The 20949-nt window shown below is 36.5% G+C and overlaps 1 protein-coding gene across 2 annotated transcripts in view; it reads right to left on the bottom strand.

The window, feature by feature from the left end:
* Positions 1–2993: 2993 nt before the first annotated feature.
* ORC2 (origin recognition complex subunit 2) overlaps positions 2994–20949 on the bottom strand; it is a 49403-nt gene continuing 31447 nt past the window's right edge. Inside the window, exons 11-19 of one of the 2 annotated variants that reach the window (XM_028480680.2) lie at positions 17987–18109; positions 16710–16819; positions 14272–14404; positions 13348–13444; positions 11275–11421; positions 10497–10668; positions 8122–8183; positions 6940–7058; positions 2994–4788 (exon numbers count right to left, since the gene is read on the bottom strand). In XM_028480680.2, the coding sequence (XP_028336481.1) occupies positions 4702–4788; positions 6940–7058; positions 8122–8183; positions 10497–10668; positions 11275–11421; positions 13348–13444; positions 14272–14404; positions 16710–16819; positions 17987–18109 (1050 nt within the window). In that variant the 3' untranslated portion in view covers positions 2994–4701. The remainder of the gene's footprint in view (positions 4789–6939; positions 7059–8121; positions 8184–10496; positions 10669–11274; positions 11422–13347; positions 13445–14271; positions 14405–16709; positions 16820–17986; positions 18110–20949) is intronic. The other variant, XM_007108150.4, reaches the window with a different exon arrangement.

Consider the following 20949-nt stretch of genomic DNA (forward strand, 5'->3'; position numbering starts at 1 on the left):
CCATGGCTCACGGGCCCAGCCGCTCCGCGGCATGTGGGATCTTCCCGGACCGGGGCGCGAACCCGGTTCCCCTGCGTCGGCAGGCGGACGCGCAACCACTGCGCCACCAGGGAAGCCCGCAAATCTTTTAAAATACTATTTGTCTAAGATGAGAAGCATAGAATTTTATATTTCCTTTGTAGGATCCTTTTCCTACCAGTCTTTTTTCTCCTGGAGGCTTTGGGATCCTAACTTATAAATTATTCTCGGTGGTTCATCTGTAATACTGATTCACTACAGAAATAACCAATAGGAGTGAGCCTTATGAAATGACCCCAGTTAGAGTTGGAGGAGCCACCAAGAAAGGTGGGAGAACAGCTAAGAAGTGTCAGAAGCCAAGAAGTAGAAAGCTTCAATGAGATGGTCAGCTTTGTCAAAGTAGAGAGAAGAATGAGATGATAGCAGCTTTGAGAGACTCTCTCTTAATGGTATTTGCTTCATTCATTCATTCATTGTTCGCTTTCTGTGTGCTGGGCCCATAGAGATGTGGGGAGGATAGGACAGAAATTTGGATGACGGTTACAATAAACTCTTAAGTAACTATGATAAAGATAGATATGCATAGGGTTTATAGGGAAGGTCTTCTGGGGAAAGGGGGTAGAATTCAGTCAAGAGGGACAGCTTAAACAAGTGCACTAAGTAGAGAAACAGCACAGCACGTTGAAAAACCCAAGTAATTAATTCACATAAACCCAAGTAATTATTGTCATGGTGGAAAGCACAATGCAGGGAAGGTATGGTCAGAGGTGATGACGAAGAAATAAACTGAGGCCAGTAGCTCTCAAACCCTCCTTTTTTTCTTTATAGCACACTCAAGGTGGGATGTGATTTCATCTGTAACTGATGATGGCAGTAAGGATCTCAATGAAGTAATTTTATGTTAAATCCAGTTTCTTTACTGGCATGCTAGCATTTCTAAATAATTAAAATACCCCCAAACACATCCTATGCAGGATTTATTTTTATTTTTTATTTTTTTCTTCCTGTGCAGTTTTAAAAAAATAAAGTACCACTCAAGATTATTTACTTTCAGCTGTCAAATTTTCTGAACTGTTAACTTTAACGTGTTGATCACTTAGTTGTGTATATCATTGCTTTTCAAACTTTAATGTGTACCAGAACATCTGGAGATTTAGTTAAAATGCAGATTGATTCAGATGCCTGAGTAAGGGCCCAAGCATTTCTTAAGTTCCCGGGAGATGCTGATGCTGCCATTTTGAGGACCACACTTTGGGTAGCAAAAGTAAAGATGCTAAAGTATTTAGGTGACCTAAATACTTAAGACTTGAAACTGATTCACTTTGTTGTAAAGGAGAAACTAACACACTATTGTAAAAGTTATACTCCAATAAAGATGTTAAAAAAAAAAAAAAAAAAAGACTTGAGGCCCAAGTGATGTATGCCAAAATAATGACTATTTGGTAATGAGCTTTGTTATACTCATGCTTAAAGTTATATTTTCCATAGCATTAGTTATTTCGTATTTACTTTATTCGACACATTAAGGATACTGTAATTTTTAATGCTGTTAAAACCTCAACTAGATGGGCTTCCCTGGTGGCGCAGTGGTTGAGAATCTGCCTGCCAATGCAGGGGACACGGGTTCGAGCCCTGGTCTGGGAAGATCCCACATGCCCCGGAGCAACTAGGCCCATGAGCCACAACTACTGAGCCTGCGCGTCTGGAGCCTGTGCTCCTCAACAAGAGAGGCCGCGATAGTGAGAGGCGCGCGCACCGCGATGAAGAGTGGCCCCCGCTCGCCGCAACTAGAGAAAGCCCTTGCACAGAAACAAAGATCCAACACAGCCAAAAATAAATAAATTAAAAAAAAAAAAAAAAACACCTCAACTAGATATTTCTCATTTTCATATTCTCTCAACTGCCTAGCACAGAGCCTTCTACTTAGTAAGTTCTCAGCAAACATGAATTAACATGGCTTAACAGCAATTTGAAAAATTAAAGTATGGGAGACTCTCCCAAGGGAGAAAAATCAAATAATTACAAAAAGCCTGAGAAAGTCATTTACATGACAGTTTATCCCTTGGCTTTTAGGGGACACAGTCTGTGATGAGGCAGACTCTCATGACTCACTGTTATAGCTGAGAGCTACTCAGGACTAAGTTGGAAGAGTCACCTCACCTCCAAGAATGTAGGAAAATACATTGTGAACTTGCTACTGGCTCCAGGTTTGAACTGGTTGGGGGGAAAAATACAGTTGACCCTTAAACAATGTGGGGTTTAGGAGTGCTGACCTTCTGCACAGTAAAAAATCCAAGTATAACTTAGAGTTGGCTCTCCCTGTGTATGGTCAGTTTCTCTTTATATATCCGTGGGTTCAACCAACCGTGGATTGTGTAGTACTGTAGTATTTACTATTGGAAAAAATCTGCATTTAAGTGGACCCACACAATTCGAACCTGTGTTGTTCAAGGGTCAACTGTAGATTTCTAAAGTTTTGTTAGTAATTTTAAGTAAAACCTATGCACCATCCCTCGAACTTACTGATCTTTTGTATGAATGACATATTCATATATTAAAATGGCAAACATAATGCTAAGAAAGTTCAGTTTGTGGAGTAGCACAAGAACTGGTTTAGAACTCCCTGCCTAAGGAATTCAGTATTATACCAAGTTTGTAGAGTGTAACTGTCTGTCCTGCATCCCCTGTGCCTTTTTTGGCCTATTTCAGCCATTTATTAAGAGAAGCCAGAAAAATCTTTCAAGGTTTCAGGTCTGTTCAATCTTGCAAGAAGCGAGTAACAGCAGAAGTTTGGAGCCTTAGCAATCAAACTGATAGAGCTTAAGCAACACTGATGTTGAAACAAGGTAATGAAGAACATATAATTCTGCCAAGATCACCATCAGAACTGTAAGATGCACTCATAAAACTTTTGAAGCACTTCTGGATATCTTTAGTAAAAAAACCCAGTACTATAAATGAAAAAAAAATGGTTATATCCAAATTGGTTTCTTTATTAATAGTAAAGACTATTCACACATACTGCTTGCAAACAGTATAGACACAAAAATTATAAAAATAAACCAGTAGATATTTAAGGGCAAATGCAAAGTTTGCACATTAGGTCATTAAAGATTTCATATACTTTTTTATACTGTAAGTTATTATAAACTAAATATATTAAGCAGAAAACAAAAACAAGGTGCAAACCAGCAAGTATCATATGCCACCATTTGTGTTTTTAAAATGAGAAATACAGACAAATACCCTTAGATGTGCATAGAATACCTCGGGAAGAATGCTTAAACTGCTATCAATGGCTGCCTAAGGGACTGGATCAGGGGATGGTAAGGAAAATCACTTCATTGAATATCCTTTGGTACAATTAAAAAATTTTAGAATCCTATTCATGTATAAATTTAAATATTTTGATTATAATTATGCTTAAGACAACCCCTTAATACATGGATTTAAAATAAAATTTCATTATATGACACAAATGATTTTAAAAATTCTGATCATTTGGGGAAATATTTTCATAAAAGGGGTTTACAAGATGAGAAATGAGTAAGAAATGCTGATGCAGTATATATTACAGTGATATTTTAATGAAGAATTTCATTTCCAAGTATGAAATCGTTCAGGGAGTATGTGAAGACTATCAGCTGACTACAGTGGCCAAGATTAGCCTTCTTTTCTTTCCTAAGAGAAAAAAAGGCTTGAGTATTTAGGAGGTTTGAAATTGTCATTTTAAGAAAAAACTGAAATGTCTTACAGTGAATTTTAGGCCTACGTGATAGAGAAATCAAATTCATTTAAAGCCAGCCATTAATACGCTGCTCATCTGCATGTTATTCAAGAAAAGAAAAACATGCTGATATACAAGAATAGTTAGATTTTTTATTTCCTGTTGCCTTGAAAAAATAACTAAAATGAAATTCAGGTTTGTGTTTCTCTAGCCTGGCTTCTAACTTGTATCATGAAGGTGATGGCATAGACATTAACTGTCCTGAGCAGCACGATCTGTTATTGTTCATGTGCTTTCGGGGATGGGCATACACCCTATATACTCTTTATGTTTTTCCTACTCTCCCAACTGAACAGCATCATGCTCCTTCTTCCTCTATCAGCATGTAGCCTAAATACAAAAGGAGAAAGCTGAATTATCTACTTTGCCCCAGTCTTACACCTTTTGTTAAGCCATTTCAGAAACAGTAAGAGATGACCTGCCTTCTCTATTATACTCTTAAATTCTGACACATGGAATGGCAAATAAAGCCGATTTACGTGATGCTGCAGTGTCTTTGTACTTCCACACTCTGGAACAAGCGCATTTGCAAACAGCTCCAGGAGTGTTAAAAGGCCCTCGAAAAATTAGGAATATCATCTCTGGTATAAAAGAATTCAAAACATCCAGTTCCAAATAGTCCCTGAGCACACTGTTCCTTCCAGGAAGAAGTCTCCAGAGAGGTAATGAATGAAAGGCACATTTTCTCCAAGTTGAGGACCACTGCATAGTACTAGGATGGTACACCAGCCAGGCTAATAATCAAGGTTCTAATTGATGACATTCCCCCTCCCAATTTTAAATCCTGTACATTGGAAAAAGAGTCTAATATTGGATGTAAACACAACATTTTAGACTAGAGGAGTGGCAGCTGGGGTACAACTCTTCCACAGAAGATTCAAGAGTACAGGAGAGCTTCAAAATTCCTCTTCTTCCTTCTCCAAGAAATCAGTCAATGTTCCACTGTCAACAGGAATTAATAAATATTCCACTCCATCAGTTCCCTAAAAGATGTAAGAATACCCTGGATGTTAGCCATTCGTAAGAGATATATTTGTATCCTGTTGTAGGTTAAACAAAAAATTGATTTCATTAATATTTTATATAAATATAAAAGTATAAAAATTAAGGCCAGAGGGCACACAGGCATATATATCTATTAAATACACTGAATTTATAGTTAAGCCACTTTATAGTGGAAAAGACTAAAGGATGAGAAGGTGGGTATTTTATTTTCCACCTTCCTGCTCTTTCTAAAATCTTATACCACTGATTTCTCTGTTCTTTTAGTCCCCTTTCAACTGGATCCTTCCCATTGGCTATAGGTTTGGGTATCTCCCATTTTAAAATAACCCTCACTAGATTCGTCATTCTTCTCCATCCGTCATATAACCCTGGCACCTTTCCAGAAGAGTTGTCTATAAATGGTGGTCTCCATTTCCTTGCTTTTCACTCAACCCAGGCCAACCTACCTACTGCCACCAATTATCATGTCACCAGAAGAGCTTTTGCTTAGCCCACCAAGGAATTCCAGTTTCCCAAATTCATTATGTATCTTCAGTCTTTGTCTTTTTGGCCTCTCGGCAGCTCCTGAGACTGCTGACCTTTTTCTTTTTTTGGCTGCACCACGCAGCATGTGGGATGTGGGATCTTAGTTGCTTGACCAGGGATTGAACTCGTGCCCACTGTGTTGGAAGCGTGGAGTCTAAACCACTGGACCACCAGGGAAGACCCTGACCGTTCTTTCTTAAAACATGCTTCTCTTGGCTTCTGTGACAACTTAGTTTTCTTCTTGGCTCTGTGGCTGTTTCACCTCTGCAGGCTTATCTTCTACTTGGCCGTTAAGTGTCACACTGCTAGGCTTAGTTCTTGGCCCTCTAATCTCACTATATGTCCTCTCTCTAGATAGTCTCACCAATGCCTGGTTTCAGTTATAAGTTAAATATGTAGGAATCATAACCTTGTATCTCTAGCCCAGATCTTTTCTCTGGTATCTTGTCCCAGGAATCCAAATACCTAGCTGACATCTCTACTTGGAAATCTCAGAAGAACTTCAAACAGAGTAAGTCCAAACATATAAGACCATGAACTCATGCTATGTCTCCTCCAAAATGTTGCTCTTCCAGCTTCTCATCCAATGATCCCACCATCTCTCTGGTTGTGCAAGCCAGAAACCAGGAATCACTCTTGACACTTTCCTTTCCCTTGGCTCCCATATCCAATCTATCATCAATTCTTGTCAATTTTGAATCCAATCACTCTTCTCTCTTTACCCTAGTCCAGATTACCATCATCTCACCCAGGCTACTAACACCTTTCTAGCTGGTCTCTGTGCCTTGACTTCTGGCAATCCCCATCTTACCCTGCCCCATTCCACTCTCCATACCATTGTCAGAACAACTTTTTAAATGACTTCCCATTATTTCAGAATAAAGATTAAAACCCTTACCTTGGCCTAAAAGTCATGCATAGTCTAGCCCTTACATCACTATCTTTTCAGCCTCATTTGTGTCATGCTGGCTGCCTTTTTGTTCTGGGGCCTCTACATGCTGTTCCTGCCTAGAATTCTCTTCCCTTCTCTCTCTGACTAGTTATTTCCTAGTCTTCCTAGGTCTCAGCTCAGTGGTCTCTTCTGATACGCATAACTAGGTCAAATCCACCTATTGTAATATGCTCTTTCAGAACCATGTCCCTTCTGATCACAGGACGTACCACAGTTTAAATTTTACGTGTGTGTGATAATTTGGCAAATGTCCATTTCCTCCATTAGACTTTAAGCTTTATGAGAAAAGAAATTAGGTTTTTGCTAACTTCTGTATCCTAATGCTTAGTGAAATATCTCATATAAAGTTAGTGCTCAATAAATATAGACTGGATTAATGATAGGGTAGAAGGAAGAGAGGGAGAAGGAAATAGGATTATTTGACTCATTTCTAATGGCCTGTTACTCTGGACTAGAAGTCATAAATCTTCTGCTCTACTCTGAAGCAGAGTACTTTTACCTTCTCTCTGTCTACAGAACTCAAATGGCACACTGCCTAAATAGATCCTTGTGACCCATCAGGCAACCTCAGTTTCATAATCAGGCATGCTTGTCCTTAAGTAAGTGAGATACACTAATCCTGGCACACAATGCTACAGCAGCAAAGTCTCACCTTCTTTGTTCTTATAAGCTTGTGGTCCCTAAATTCAGTTAATTGGGCCCGAAGTGTCAGATCACTATTGACGAGGAAAGCCTCCCGACACTGCTGGTAAAAGTCTTGAAAAGAAAGTCCTGGAGAGTTCAAAAGATAATGTGAACATAAGTCAGTATTTAAGACATGACCCCATATATGGATACCCATGCCGAAGAACACAGAAAAAAAGTGCTATTACCAAAGTCTGTCAAAGCAGCCAGTAAGTGTTGAAGTAAGTATCTCTGGAAGAAGCAAAGCTAGGGAATACTTAGGTGTTATGTACTGTGGCTTACATTCTTAAAAGAGAACTGATTGGTTGAAAGCAGTCAACTGTGGCCAAATATGACATAATCCCATGGACAGTTTTAAACAACGTGAATAAAGTTGACTACTTTTAAAAGAGGGAACTAGTAAGTCAAATGAGAGCTGAATGATTATTAAAATGTGTGTTTACATTTAACACATTATTTCACTCAAGGGGAAGAAAATCTAAGATGCCCAGCATATGAAATATATGTAGTTGGTAGACACACATCCATAGGTAGCACAGGAAATTTTAAAATTAAGCTGGATTTGTCTTTCAATTTGTACTGGCAAACAGCCTGTTCAGCAGTGTATCTGTAGGGCTGCTTGAAAATTTTCGATATGTCAGACACGATATCACAGAGCAAACCGTTTATTCACTGCTGTGAAAAACTGCAGTGCTATTATTAGATTCTAGAAAAAAGAATTTATGGGATGAAACAAAAAGTCACACAATTTAATATCATAAATATTGGATACCATGGGGCTTCCCTGGTGGTGCAGTGGTTAAGAATCCGCCTGCCAATGCAGGGGACACGGGTTTGAGCCCTGGTCCAGGAAGATCCCACATGCCATGGAGCAACTAAGCCCGTGCGCCACAACTACTGAGCCTGCGCTCTAGAGCCCACGAGACACAACTACTGAGCCCACGTGCCATAACTACTGAAGCCCACGTGCCTAGAGCCCGTGCTCCCAACAAGAGAAGCCACTGCAACGAGAAGCACGCACACCACATAGAAGAGTAGCCCCCGCTTGCCGCAACCACAGAAAACCTGCGCGCAGCAACAAAGACCCAACGCAGCCAAAAATAAAATAAATAAAATAAAATAAATAAATTAAAAAATATATATTGGATACCAATGTAAGAAGGGTTATCCTGGTTATCCAGCTGATACTTTATTAGTAGCCTGAAAATCCCCCTAAGGAAAAAAAAAACCAAACAGGAATTCAAATCCACAATGTTAACATTCAAAGATAACAGCTAATAGTAAAATACACGAAGAGTGTGAAACACCTGGCCTGTCTGTATTACCTTCTGTTCCTTTCTCAAGGAACATCGTAACCTGGTCTACTTAAAAAGGAGAAGCTTTTTTATTTCCTTTTAAAGAAAATCTAGGAGTACAGCTGACCCTTGAACAGCATGGGTTTGAACTGCATGGGTCTACTTATGCGTGGATATTTTTCAACCGTAAACACTACAGTGCCACACAGCCCCCAGTTAGTTGAACCTGCGGATGCGGAGGAACTGCGGATATGGAGGGCTGACTGTACGTTAGGCACGGATTGACCCCCCACGTTGTTCAGGGTCAACTTGTTTTTTTTTAGACTACAGGTTGGTCCACTATAGAAAACTTGGAATATATAATAAAAGCTAAAGAGGAAAATATTAACCCCATAACCTTAAAATAACAGCCACTAATATTTGATGTGGAGATCATAAGTGCATATGCTGCTTTCTCAAGTCTTTGTGGAACAAAGCAGTGTGAAAACAAATTCATGCATTTACATATGGTATACACCATTTTATACCTCTCTTTTTCACTATTGATTTTCCCATGTCTTTAAAAATTCTTCCTAAAGTTTTTAATGTCTGCTCATCTATCGTACCACAAACTGACCATTTCCCTACTGGTTTTGGATGTTCACATTACTTCCAATTTTAATTAATAAAAAATATTATTTTATTAAATTAAATACAATTGTAAATAAATACTCTTTCATATTTTGGACTGTTTCTGTAGGAGTGTGTACCAAGTAGAATTATTGGGTTGGAAGCAGTGTTACACAAACTAAGTTCCCCAGAAGTCCCTGGATTTGGCAAAAATTTTAAACCTTTTGCATTTTCATTTTTATGACAGTCTAGAAGATAATTTCTATAAGCATATTTTGGATCATCTGAATGACCACTTTATAACTAAGTACTACCACTGACTACACTGCTGAATTTTGGTGAAGATTTTTTGATCAATCACATTCATACCAAGTAAAGATTAAATTATATTGGAGTGTACAGAATGAACCAAAAAAGCATTGGAGACTAGCACACAGACATTTACGTATGCCCAACTAAAAAATAATTGCATTAGAGCATTTACATTGCATGGATTCCCAAGTTTATATGTAATAACTTGCAATAGTCCATTAGGAGTAAGTATAATAGTAAAATTAAATGAACACTTTTTCTATTCCCAATTCCATCAAAAATTTTGATTAGATATTCATTTAATACATATTTCACTATTACTGCAATGATAATCTTCAAGTGTGCAAAAACAGCTCTATAGAGTAACAAAATTCACTGAAATTAGCATTTGAGGGTTAACATCACAAGGGAGTCTTGTGATGATAAAGTTGCGTATCTTGATTGTGGTAGTTACACGAGGCTACACGTGACAAAACCACACAGACCTAAACACACACACATGCAGAAATGGGTGCACATATCAATGGTGAAATCTGAATAAGCTCTCTGGATTATGCCAATGTCAGTCTCCTAGTTTTAACACTGCACTGTGGTATGAGATACTGGCAGGGGGTTGGTTGGGAAAGGAGTGCTCAGGACTTGCCTCTTAACGTTTCTCTGTGGCCTCCTGTGAGGCTACTAAATGCCTTTTTACAACAGGTTAATTACGCAATTTATTTTTTGCTGGCTTATGCTGTATACAACTTTCCTTAACCTTTATTAATTGCTTTTATTAATTCAGACATGCCTCTTGGTTAGGCTGCTGAAGGGCTTCACTGGAGACACTATACAAAGATGTTCAAGATTTAAGAGCCTGAGCTTTGGAATCATGCAGATTTGGATCAAAATCTCTGTGCCCTTTACTATCTACCTTAGAGGAGCTGTGAGGATCAAATGAGCTATTTCATGTAAAGGGCCCTGTGTCTGAATCATAATGTTCAATATGTAATTAAAAATAACTATCAAATTTAAGTAAAATCCATCAAAATTCTGCTTTTTCCTCTGTGATGAACACTGAGATGCTCTTACTCAGAAACATAAGAATCTATTAAAAACAAAAATGCTGGTACTCCTGCTTTATTATTATATTTATTATTACTACTGAGTAGTCTGCCTAATGCATAACCAAGTACTGGCAACTATTATTACTACTATTTCTCTCAATCCTGCAAACTAAGTAAGGACTTTAGTATCACCATTAAAACCTAGTATGGCATATCTTAAAATATATAGAGTTTTTTGAAAAAGAAACTATCGTTTTCATTCTTACCTTGCGTTAGGGGTAAGGCTTCGTAAGACATGAGTTAGGGAACTAAGTGGTAGTGATCCAGATTGTTTAACCAGAAGAGAATTCTCATAGGAGGTTTCTTCAGTATAATGACTATATGTAGTAGTTTCATACCAGAGCCAGTTATAAAGACTCTGCTTTGCATGATCCCACACTAGAGTACATGATCAAAGAAAACAAGAATTACTAATTATTTTCATATTGTCTTGTTACTAGATTCCGCTCTAGGAGAGAACAAGAAAGCAATAAATAAAAAGTGAATCCTAAAAATTTTCATTTTTGCTATTTCCCCATCCAAATCAGTACCTCTCAATCTAATTTCACTGTCAATCAACATCTGAATCTTTATTTGTATATTAAATACAAGTTAAAATATATTAGCACTACCAAGGCATTCTTTTAAAAGTTTTAATAATTTAACATTTTATTTTATAGGATTATCACAAAGTCTGAATTAAATGCATAAAATAAATGTTGTAATTCCACAAAGAAGAGTAGAAAGAAACCAAAATAATAGGTGGGTCTCCTCTCCTTCATGAAACTTTAGCTTTGTAAAACACACCCTTTACTACCTAAATTTTTATTTCCAAGAATTATGTTCTAAATCAGATTGAGGACACCTATATTTTTGGCAACTATGTCTTTAAACATGCGACAAAGGAAAAGCATACTTAAAAACAATAAAAATGCTGTGACATTAAGAAATTTAATTTTCAAAGACTGATATCTCAAGAAGGAAAAACAGTAATATTTAACTTACTGAGAGGAGCATTGAGGTGATCAATAGATGCTATAAGGTATATATTACGTAAAGATGACAACTGTCCAATAATCTGCTGGCTTTTGTCTCCTCTCAACATTTGGCTATCCAAATTGTGGATAAGAAGAAAGAGTTCTAAAGAAGACTCTAAAAGGAAAGAATGCAATTATTATTTTCAGTGAGTACTTGTGAAGCCCCCTACCACATGCAAGGACTGTATTAAAGAATATATCAAAGTAGCATAGGACAAAAGAACTATTGCTTAGGTGTATGCAATTTATTTGAGAAGCTATGTCAGTCACTCATAAAACAGGCAAGACATTATTATAGTCTTAAAAAAAAAAAGAAATTCACTGGAAATCAGTAGACACTGGAGCAGTTAGAGACTTAACTGGAATGGTTAACACTTGAATCAGACCATGAAGAAACCAGTTTTAATACGGCATAGGAAATAAGGCAAGATACATATTGGATTGGAGGTGAATCTGTGCATGTTGAATTGCAAGGTGGGATAAAGGAGGGAGTCGTCCCCTCCTCCAAAAAAAAAAGAGTTCTCATTAAGCATTAAGAGAGAATATAGAAAACCCTGGTTACCACAAAAGCCAAGAGACAAAAGAAGAGAAGGGGAGAGGCTTAGGATATTGCCCAAAGTATGAGAAAGGTCAGAGAAGTAAAATATCATAAAGTCAGTGAAGGAAGAATTTGGATGATGGAGATGTCAACACCATCAAATACTGGAGAGATCAAGATAAACAAAGGGTGAGGCAAGGTCAGTGTTTTTAGTATGAAGAAAATTACAGGTGATCTTCAAGCATACAATTCAGGTAGCACAGAGGCAAGAAATTAAGAAGGAAACAAGTAAAAAGTAGAAGGCAGGACATGTCTTCAAAAACTCTCAAATCATATTGAAATAGGGAAATAAAATAGAGTGAAAGGGCAGTGGAATCAGGTAAATATTTTTCTTAAGATGGAAGAAGTACTATACATGTTTAAAAGCAATTGCTAAGTCCCTCAGGAGCTGGTAAGAAATGGGACATTGGCATTTATGACAAAAGATGAGCCTTTTAAAGAGAATAAGTACATTTCTCTTCCACTGGGGATAGAGGGACAAGAGAGACAATATAGTGACAAAGATTCTGAGATGACACATTTTTGAAAGTCCAAGGTTCCTTAAATTCTAGAAGTCACCATAGTCAGTATTTAAATTATATGTAAACAAATATATAATTATTACATATGTAACATACAATTATAATTTATATAATTCATAATTATATAACATTTATATCTATGTAAAAACATGATTTATATAATTATAAATTATTTAATATAAATATAAATTATATTTAGATAATACAGATTATATAATATATAAATATTTATAATACAGATTATATATAATAGAGTAACTACATATAAATATATATAAAAAAATGATTCAGGCACCTATTTCAGTGAGTGTACAAACAATATCAAAATCTTCCATTAAATCATTAAGCATAACCAATTACTCCATTTAATTGTTAAACAATGACTAAATTACAATTGTTAGACCCTAAATAATTTTATTTTTAATTTTCTGAAATGCTCATATAACAAAAACATTCACACCAAAAGAACAACAAATTTTTTTCCCCATTTCTCAGATTTTAGTATATGAAATTATTCAAATGCATTGATATTTACTCAGGATAAAGATAAGAATGCTTTATAAACATATTAAACAATATAAAACTATCGGACATAGAGGTACCAATTAACTGGAAACACTTTACACTGGCCAAACAAAACTTGAAAATTATCCTGAAATAAAAGCTTTTTTGGGGGAAAAAAAGAGGCTTTGGCTATATAAATTCAAGGTAGCAGGAGTAATTCTTTCCTATTAGGTAAGTTGAAGTTCACAGAAAAAGTTCACAGAAAAAGACAGGACAAATTATTTTAAAGAAATCAAAATCTAAATCAGCATTGAGAGAAGTGTCATTATTAAAACAATCCTCAATTTTATGTATACTAGTACACAAATAAGTACGCTTAGCTTCACCCTAAAACTACAGAGCATCTCCTTCATGTTACCTTCTTTAAATTTGTTTACTATCCAGTCTAGCTGATCCAGCACACTGCGGAAAGTACCCATATGATTAAGGACTTCTTCTGTTATAGAATTCAGGATCTATGTCATAAGAGTGCAAGAGATACATCAGTTATAACTTATTCTGTCATGTAGGATAAATACAACTAGCAAACCAATCCTTATTTTTTATAAATTAAAAATAAATTTGGATTTCCCACTAAGTCTGAAAAATCACTTCAAAAATTCTACTCGTACTTAAGTACATCTAATTCATTTCTTTGCCTAAGTTATTGTTAAAAGGAAACAGGGAAGAATAGCAAAGATGTAAAGATAACATAAGCAGGTAGTAAAAACAAAACAAAACAAAAAACTAACAATATGAGAAATATTAGATAACTACAGATTTATCAAATGAAAGAGGACCCAAACACTAAGGTCACTTTTAAAAAGGAATATTACATTGGTTAATATCCAGAACTCAAAAGGTTTAAATTAATTTTCAAATGATGAAGAGATATGAGCATCTGGAGTAAAAATGATCAAAGAACTATAAACCATTCTTATATTTTTATTATTTTTAGAGCACTAAAGTGACATAAAAGCATAATAAAATTGAAGTCCCCCATAATCCTATCCTTGAGAGAAGTACTGTTGGTATTCAATGTAGTAAACAAAGCTAACATTTCCCTAAGATTTAATACATTACCAGTTACCAAATAGGAAATTCAAGGATGGGGATTCAAAGCTAGAACCCTCTGAGTCCAAACACATGATCTTAAGCACTGTGCAATCCTACTAGTGTGAAAACCACTGCAATAAAAACAAAAACTGAATGCTCCAGAATATGAAATAGCATCCTCATTAACATGGGGATATGGATTGGCAGGGGATATGATGTTATTCCTTTTAATATTTTTAAAACTTACTGATTTCACACTGATTCCAGGAAAGAAGCCATTGATGACAACATGAATGCAATCTTGCAGCATGGTGGTTCGAAATCTTTCCAGTAAATCTCTCTTAGACCCCAAACCATAAAGCACAATGTTGAACCCCAGGCTGTAAGAAAAACAGCACTCATGAAATTAAAGTTCAGTACTTTTTTTTTTTTTCGGTACGCGGGCCTCTGACTGTTGTGGCCTCTCCCGTTGCGAAGCACAGGATCCGGACGCGCAGGCTCAGCGGCCATGGCTCACGGCCCCAGCCGCTCCGCGGCACGTGGGATCTTCCCAGACCGGGGCACGAACCCGTGTCCCCTGCATCGGCAGGCGGACTCTCAACCACTACGCCACCAGGGAAGCCCCAAGTTCAGTACTTCTTATTGCCAATTTTATAATCAACCAGTTTCCTTAATTTAAGCTTATAAAGAATACAGGAAGAAATGGCATGGCTAAATAACTATATTGATTCCCAACTTATATAAAGCAAAAGCACAGTTTTATTATCTGTACACCAAGCTTGCAGTTCCAACTTTCTCTCAAGCTCCTACTACCTTTCAAGTAATAAGAGGCAAGGGAGAACATGGCACTAGGTACAAGACACTAAAAAGTCTTATAGGCTGAAGCAGAGTTTTTTAACTGATAGATTAAACTGGAAAAGTAATCAGGGGCCAGGTCACAAAGGTGTTGTTAAATCAACTAAGACATTAATTGGATTTTATTCCAAGGAACATGAGCATTTAAAAGTAAATAGTCAGGTGTTAAGTGAAAGGCTTTAATAGGAAAGTAATATGATCTTTTTAGAAGATTACATTGACTGAGTGGGGGAATGGATAGGAAGGAGGGTAAAACCACCAAAGACTATGGACTTGAATTAAGTGTCATGGAGACAAATGTGTCAAGAGCTTTACAGGTCAAATCAGTTGGATATGGAGAGTGATTAGACATGGAAGGTTAAGTGAAAGGGACTATTAAGAATAGCTCAGTTTTTTGGCATAGACTACATGAATGGAGTGCATCCACTATGTGAGGTAGCTGGGGCAGGTGGGATTGAGGGATTTAAGATAAGTTAAATTTTATGTATATTGAATTATTTACAGGACATCCACAAGGACACTTCCAATATACATTCACATCTGCTGCTGAGGAGTGAGATGTGGCTGGGCTAGAGATATAGCTATGGCAGTTATTCACATACAAAAAGCAACTGAAGCCAAGAGAGTAAATGAGACAACCCAGAACACCAAGCACTAGGGGTCAGGTTAAAGTTCAACTCCATGATTTTTTAACGGAGGTCAATCAGAAACAGTATTTATGTGATGCTCTGTAGCAATGCAGGATAGCCTGGAAATAGAAAAGAAAAGAGATAACCCCCAAAGGCAGAGATCAGCAAAATAGAAGCAGCAGAAAAAAGAAGCAAGGGAGTTCAGAGAGCTAACAATTCTACTAAAGTAGCTGACTATGAGGGCTAGGCTGGGAAGCAAAGCAAATCAAGTTATCAAAGTTGACATATGGGAAGAAAGAAGAATTGGTGGACTGGAGGATGGAATCAGAGTGAAGATCTGCTTTATAAATTCAAAATGAACAGATCCATAAATAGTTATTGAGAGAAAGTGAGGTCCTAACAGGGAAGATAATCATTTTCTTACTAGCATACTCCTTTGATTTATTATTGGCAAAGAAAACCAGGATCAATTGGGGAAAATTGTGGCAATTTTTATGTTCTTACTGCACCATTCACATTTTAGCATACACTTCAAGCACTTCTTTATACTAAGGTCCTTTTAAATACGAATATAAAAGTAATTATAGAAAAAAATTACTATGTTTTAATCTTTATTATTCTTCTAGGTGTTTTAATGGAAATTTAAATTTAACCTGAGGTATTTGAAAAATGATAAAGTTAAAAAAATATTCTAAGAAACAATTTTAAAATGGTAAAATAATGTTTAGAGAACAAATCTCATGAAATTCTGAAGGTCTACAGTACATGTAAACAGAATGAGATTGAAAGAAAAATATATATTCTTTCATTTTAGAAACTCTGAATTTAAAAAACTGAATTAAAATCTAACATATATTTATCAATCTTGACAAATTATATTTTCAAATATTTTTATAAGTAATAATTCATAATTCTAAGAAAGGCTATTTTACACAATAGCTTTCAAGTCTGATTAAACTTAGAAAAGACAAATTTCTTGAAAATTGGAATTTCTGAGAAGAGTCATATAATAATATGACATTTCTACATTTGGGCCATAAAATTGGGAAAACACCTGTTTTTTCAAATTTTTACATATAAATAAAAATACATATCAAGTTCACTGCAAAAAGAAAATTAAATGTCAAACTATTTTAACATAGACATGTAAATATATATTATTCTTTATTTTACAAAGGTTTACAATGATAATAGTACTTACTGTAACTGCAACATCCACTTATGAAATAACTGTTCATATTGTTGATTTAGTTGTTTAAGTTCAGCAGAAAAGGAAGGAGAAACCTTGCTCAATAAGTTATGCAAAGTTTGCTTTAAAAAAAAAGGAAGAGGGAGGGAAGAAAATCACTCTCAATCCACATACATCACATCAATCCACACTAAAAATATTTCCTTAGAGGTAGAGGTTAGAAGACGCCATCAGTGGAAATATTACTTTAATCAGGTTTGGTAATGAGTGCATCTACTGAGAATACACATAATATTTCAATATTTCTTTCTTAAAATGTTTTATACAGTCTTTAAGTACAAATATGTAAAACAGTAAAGAATTTGCTACATTTTCTCTAGAACCATTTACATGACAATAAATTCCAAATATCAATATGTCTAATTTCTAAAAAAAAATTGTTACCATAAGGAGACGATTAAACCTGCCTCCCAGCTTTGACAACAAATCCAGACACTCTTTTAAAAACCTATGGATTTGAAAAAATGTAAAAGCTTAAGGTAACAGTTCAATATTAATTCTCAGAAAACAGTCAAGTTTCTTTATAATTTACCATTATCATTAGTAAAATTCACTGCTCCTCTTTAAAATCTGTTTCTAACAAATCCTTTATCTTTGGTAAGTATGGCAAAGTTTTTAAAACACTAATGTAAAAATAAACTGAGGAAGATATATTGATCTGCACCCAAAACTTAGAAACTCATGCTACTGACTCAAACACAGCTCACTTCTTGAAACGAAAACTCTAGTAAAAAGCTGTATATGCATTTTTACCCTGGCACTACTGTGTTTTCATGATTCTATCCTTTAAGTAAAATATTTTTTTAATACTGAAGACTAAAGCAGCAACCAAGATTCCAGGCACTCTAGCCTATACAGTTTTTATTCATCCATATACTTAAAGAGAAATAGGACAAATTCTAAGTAAAACTGTAAAGCAGTAGCTTTAAAAAATTTCTCTCTCCATCTGATGTTTTTTTTCCTAACGTCTAGAGCCCTGAAAAGCAGATAAAGCACTAGTGTCATCTGCAGTAGTTATTTATACTGGATTATCAGAGCATACTCACACTTAGTGTGAACTCTGAAATGTTATGTCACCTATTCACCTTCATTTCAAACTTTAGTATCTGTACAGAATTACATTATTAGCCCCTATACTTGCCCCTCCTCCTATCCGTACCCTTTGCCATGTGACTTTGCAATCCCTCCCACTAAACGGGTGGAGTCTAGTCCCCTGTTTTGTGACTTACTGTGGCCACTAGAATGAGGCAGAAGTGACACTGAGACAGTTTGAGCCCAGGCTTCAAGAGGTCTTTTGTTTTTCTACTTCTTCTGTCTCTGACATTGTTATGAGAAGAACATGCCTCTGCTAGCTTTCCAAGGAGGTCCAACAAAGAAGACAGACATGTGGAGCAAATCCTAGATCAGTCAACTCCCAGGCGACCCGCAGACATGAGAAATAAATGCTCATTGACACATGTTACTATGACTGTATCTGTCAGCTATGTCCACAATTAATGAAAGAACTTCCTTTCTTCACAATCAGTAACAGGTGTTTCTTTCATCCTCCAAAAGGTCTTTTTGTCTCTAGGTCCTATGAAGTCCTACTTCGACCCTAGATCCACTTCTCCTTCCCCCATGTTGCTTATATAAAAATACATGCACTAAGGAAGAAGCAAGAGGAGCTACAATCCCGCAGCCTGTGGAACAAAAACCACATTCGCAGAAAGATAGACAAGATGAAACGGCAGAGGACTATGCACCAGAAGAAGGAATAGGATAAAACCCCAGAAAGACAACTAAATGAAGAGGAGATAGGCAATCGTCCAGGAAAGAATTCAGAATAATGATAGTGAAGACGATCCAGGACCTCAGAAAAAGAATGGAGGCAAAGATCGAGAAGATGCAAGAAATGTTTAACAAAGATCTAGAAGAATTAAAGGACAAAAAACCAGAGATGAACAATACAATAACTGAAATGAAAAATATGCTAGAAGTAATCAATAGCAGAACAACTGAGGCAGAAGAATGGATAAGTGACCTGGAAGACAGAATGGTGGAATTCACTGCTGCGGAACAGGATAAAGAAAAAAGAATGAAAAGAAATGAAGACAGCCTAAGAGACCTCTGAGACAACATAAAATGCAACAACATTCGCATTATAGGGGTCCCAGAGGAGAAGAGAGAAAGGATCCGAGAAAATATTTGAAGAGATTATACTCGAAAACTTCCCTAAAATGGGAAAGGAAAGAGCCACCCAAGTCCAGGAAGCGCAGAGAGTCCCATAGAGGATAAACACAAGGAGAAACATGCTGAGACACATAGTAATCAAACTGGCAAAAATTAAAAAACCAGAGATGAACAATACAATAACTGAAATGAAAAATATGCTAGAAGTAATCAATAGCAGAACAACTGAGGCAGAAGAATGGATAAGTGACCTGGAAGACAGAATGGTGGAATTCACTGCTGCGGAACAGGATAAAGAAAAAAGAATGAAAAGAAATGAAGACAGCCTAAGAGACCTCTGAGACAACATAAAATGCAACAACATTCGCATTATAGGGGTCCCAGAGGAGAAGAGAGAAAGGATTCGAGAAAATATTTGAAGAGATTATACTCGAAAACTTCCCTAAAATGGGAAAGGAAAGAGCCACCCAAGTCCAGGAAGCGCAGAGAGTCCCATAGAGGATAAACACAAGGAGAAACATGCTGAGACACATAGTAATCAAACTGGCAAAAATTAAAGACAAAGAAAAATTACTGAAAGCAGCAAGGGAAAAACGACAAATAACAACAAGGGAAATCCCATAAGGTTAACAGCTGATCTCTCAGCAGAAACTCTACAAGCCAGAAGGGAGTGGCATGATATACTTAAAGTGATGAAAGGGAAGAACCTTCAAGCAAGATTACTCTACCCAGCAAGGATCTCATTCAGATTCAACAGAGAAATCAAAAGCTTTACGGACAAGCAAAAGCTAAGAGAATTCAGCACCAGCAAACCAGCTCTACAACAAATGCTAAAGGAACTTCTCTAAGTGGGAAACACAAGAGAAGAAAAGGACCTCACAATTAAGAAAATGGTAATAGGAACATACATATGGATAATTACCTTAAACGTGAATGGATTAAATGCTCCAACCAAAAGACACAGGATTGCTGAATGGATACAAAAACAAGACCCATATATATGCTGTCTACAAGAGACCCACTTCAGACCTAGGAACACATTCAGACTGAAAGTGAGGGGATGGAAAAAGATATTCCATGCAAATGGAAATCGAAAGCTGGAGTAGCAATACTCGTATTTGATAAAATAGACTTTAAAATAAAGACTGTTACAAGAGATAAGGAAGGACACTACCTAATGACACCTAAAAGTAGCAGAACACACTTTCTTCTCAAGTGCACATGGAACATGCTCCAGGATAGATCACATCTTGGGTCACAAATCAAGCCTCAGTAAATTTAAGAAAATTGAAATCATAGCAAGGATCTTTTCTGATCACAACATTATGAGATTCGAAATCAATTACGGGGAAAAAAACATAAAAAACACAAATACATGGAGGCTAAACAATACATTACTAAATATCCAAGAGATCACTGAAGAAATCAAAGAGGAAATCAAAAAGTACATAGAAACAGGGCTTCCCTGGTGGCACAGTGGTTAAGAATCTGCCTGCCTATGCAGGGGACATGGGTTCAAGCCCTGGTCGGGGAAGATCCCACATGCCGCGGAGCAACTAAGCCCATGAGCCACAACTACTGAAGCCTGCATACCTGGAATCCGTGCTCTGCAACAAGAAAAGCCACCGCAATGAGAAGCCCGTGCACCACAACGAAGAGTAGCCCCCGCTCGCCACAACTAGAGAAAGCCCATGCGCAGCAAGGAAGATCCACGCTCGCCACAATTAGAGAAAGCCCATGCGCAGCAAGGAAGATCCAACGCAGCCAAAAATAAATAAATAAAATAAGGAAATTTATAAAAAAAGGAAAATAAAGTACCTAGGGACAAATGACAATGTAAACACGAAGATCCAAAACCTATGGGATGCAGCAAAAGCAGTTCTAAGAGGGAAGTTTATACCTATACAAGCCTACCTCAAGAAACAAGAAAAAGCTCAAATGAACAATCTAACCTTACACCTAAAGGAACTAGAGAAAGAAGAACAAACAAAACCCAAAGTTAGCAGAAGGAAAGAAATGATAA

Source organism: Physeter macrocephalus, chromosome 2 (assembly GCF_002837175.3).
Source record: "Physeter macrocephalus isolate SW-GA chromosome 2, ASM283717v5, whole genome shotgun sequence".
Classification (NCBI taxonomy): Eukaryota; Metazoa; Chordata; class Mammalia; order Artiodactyla; family Physeteridae; genus Physeter; species Physeter macrocephalus.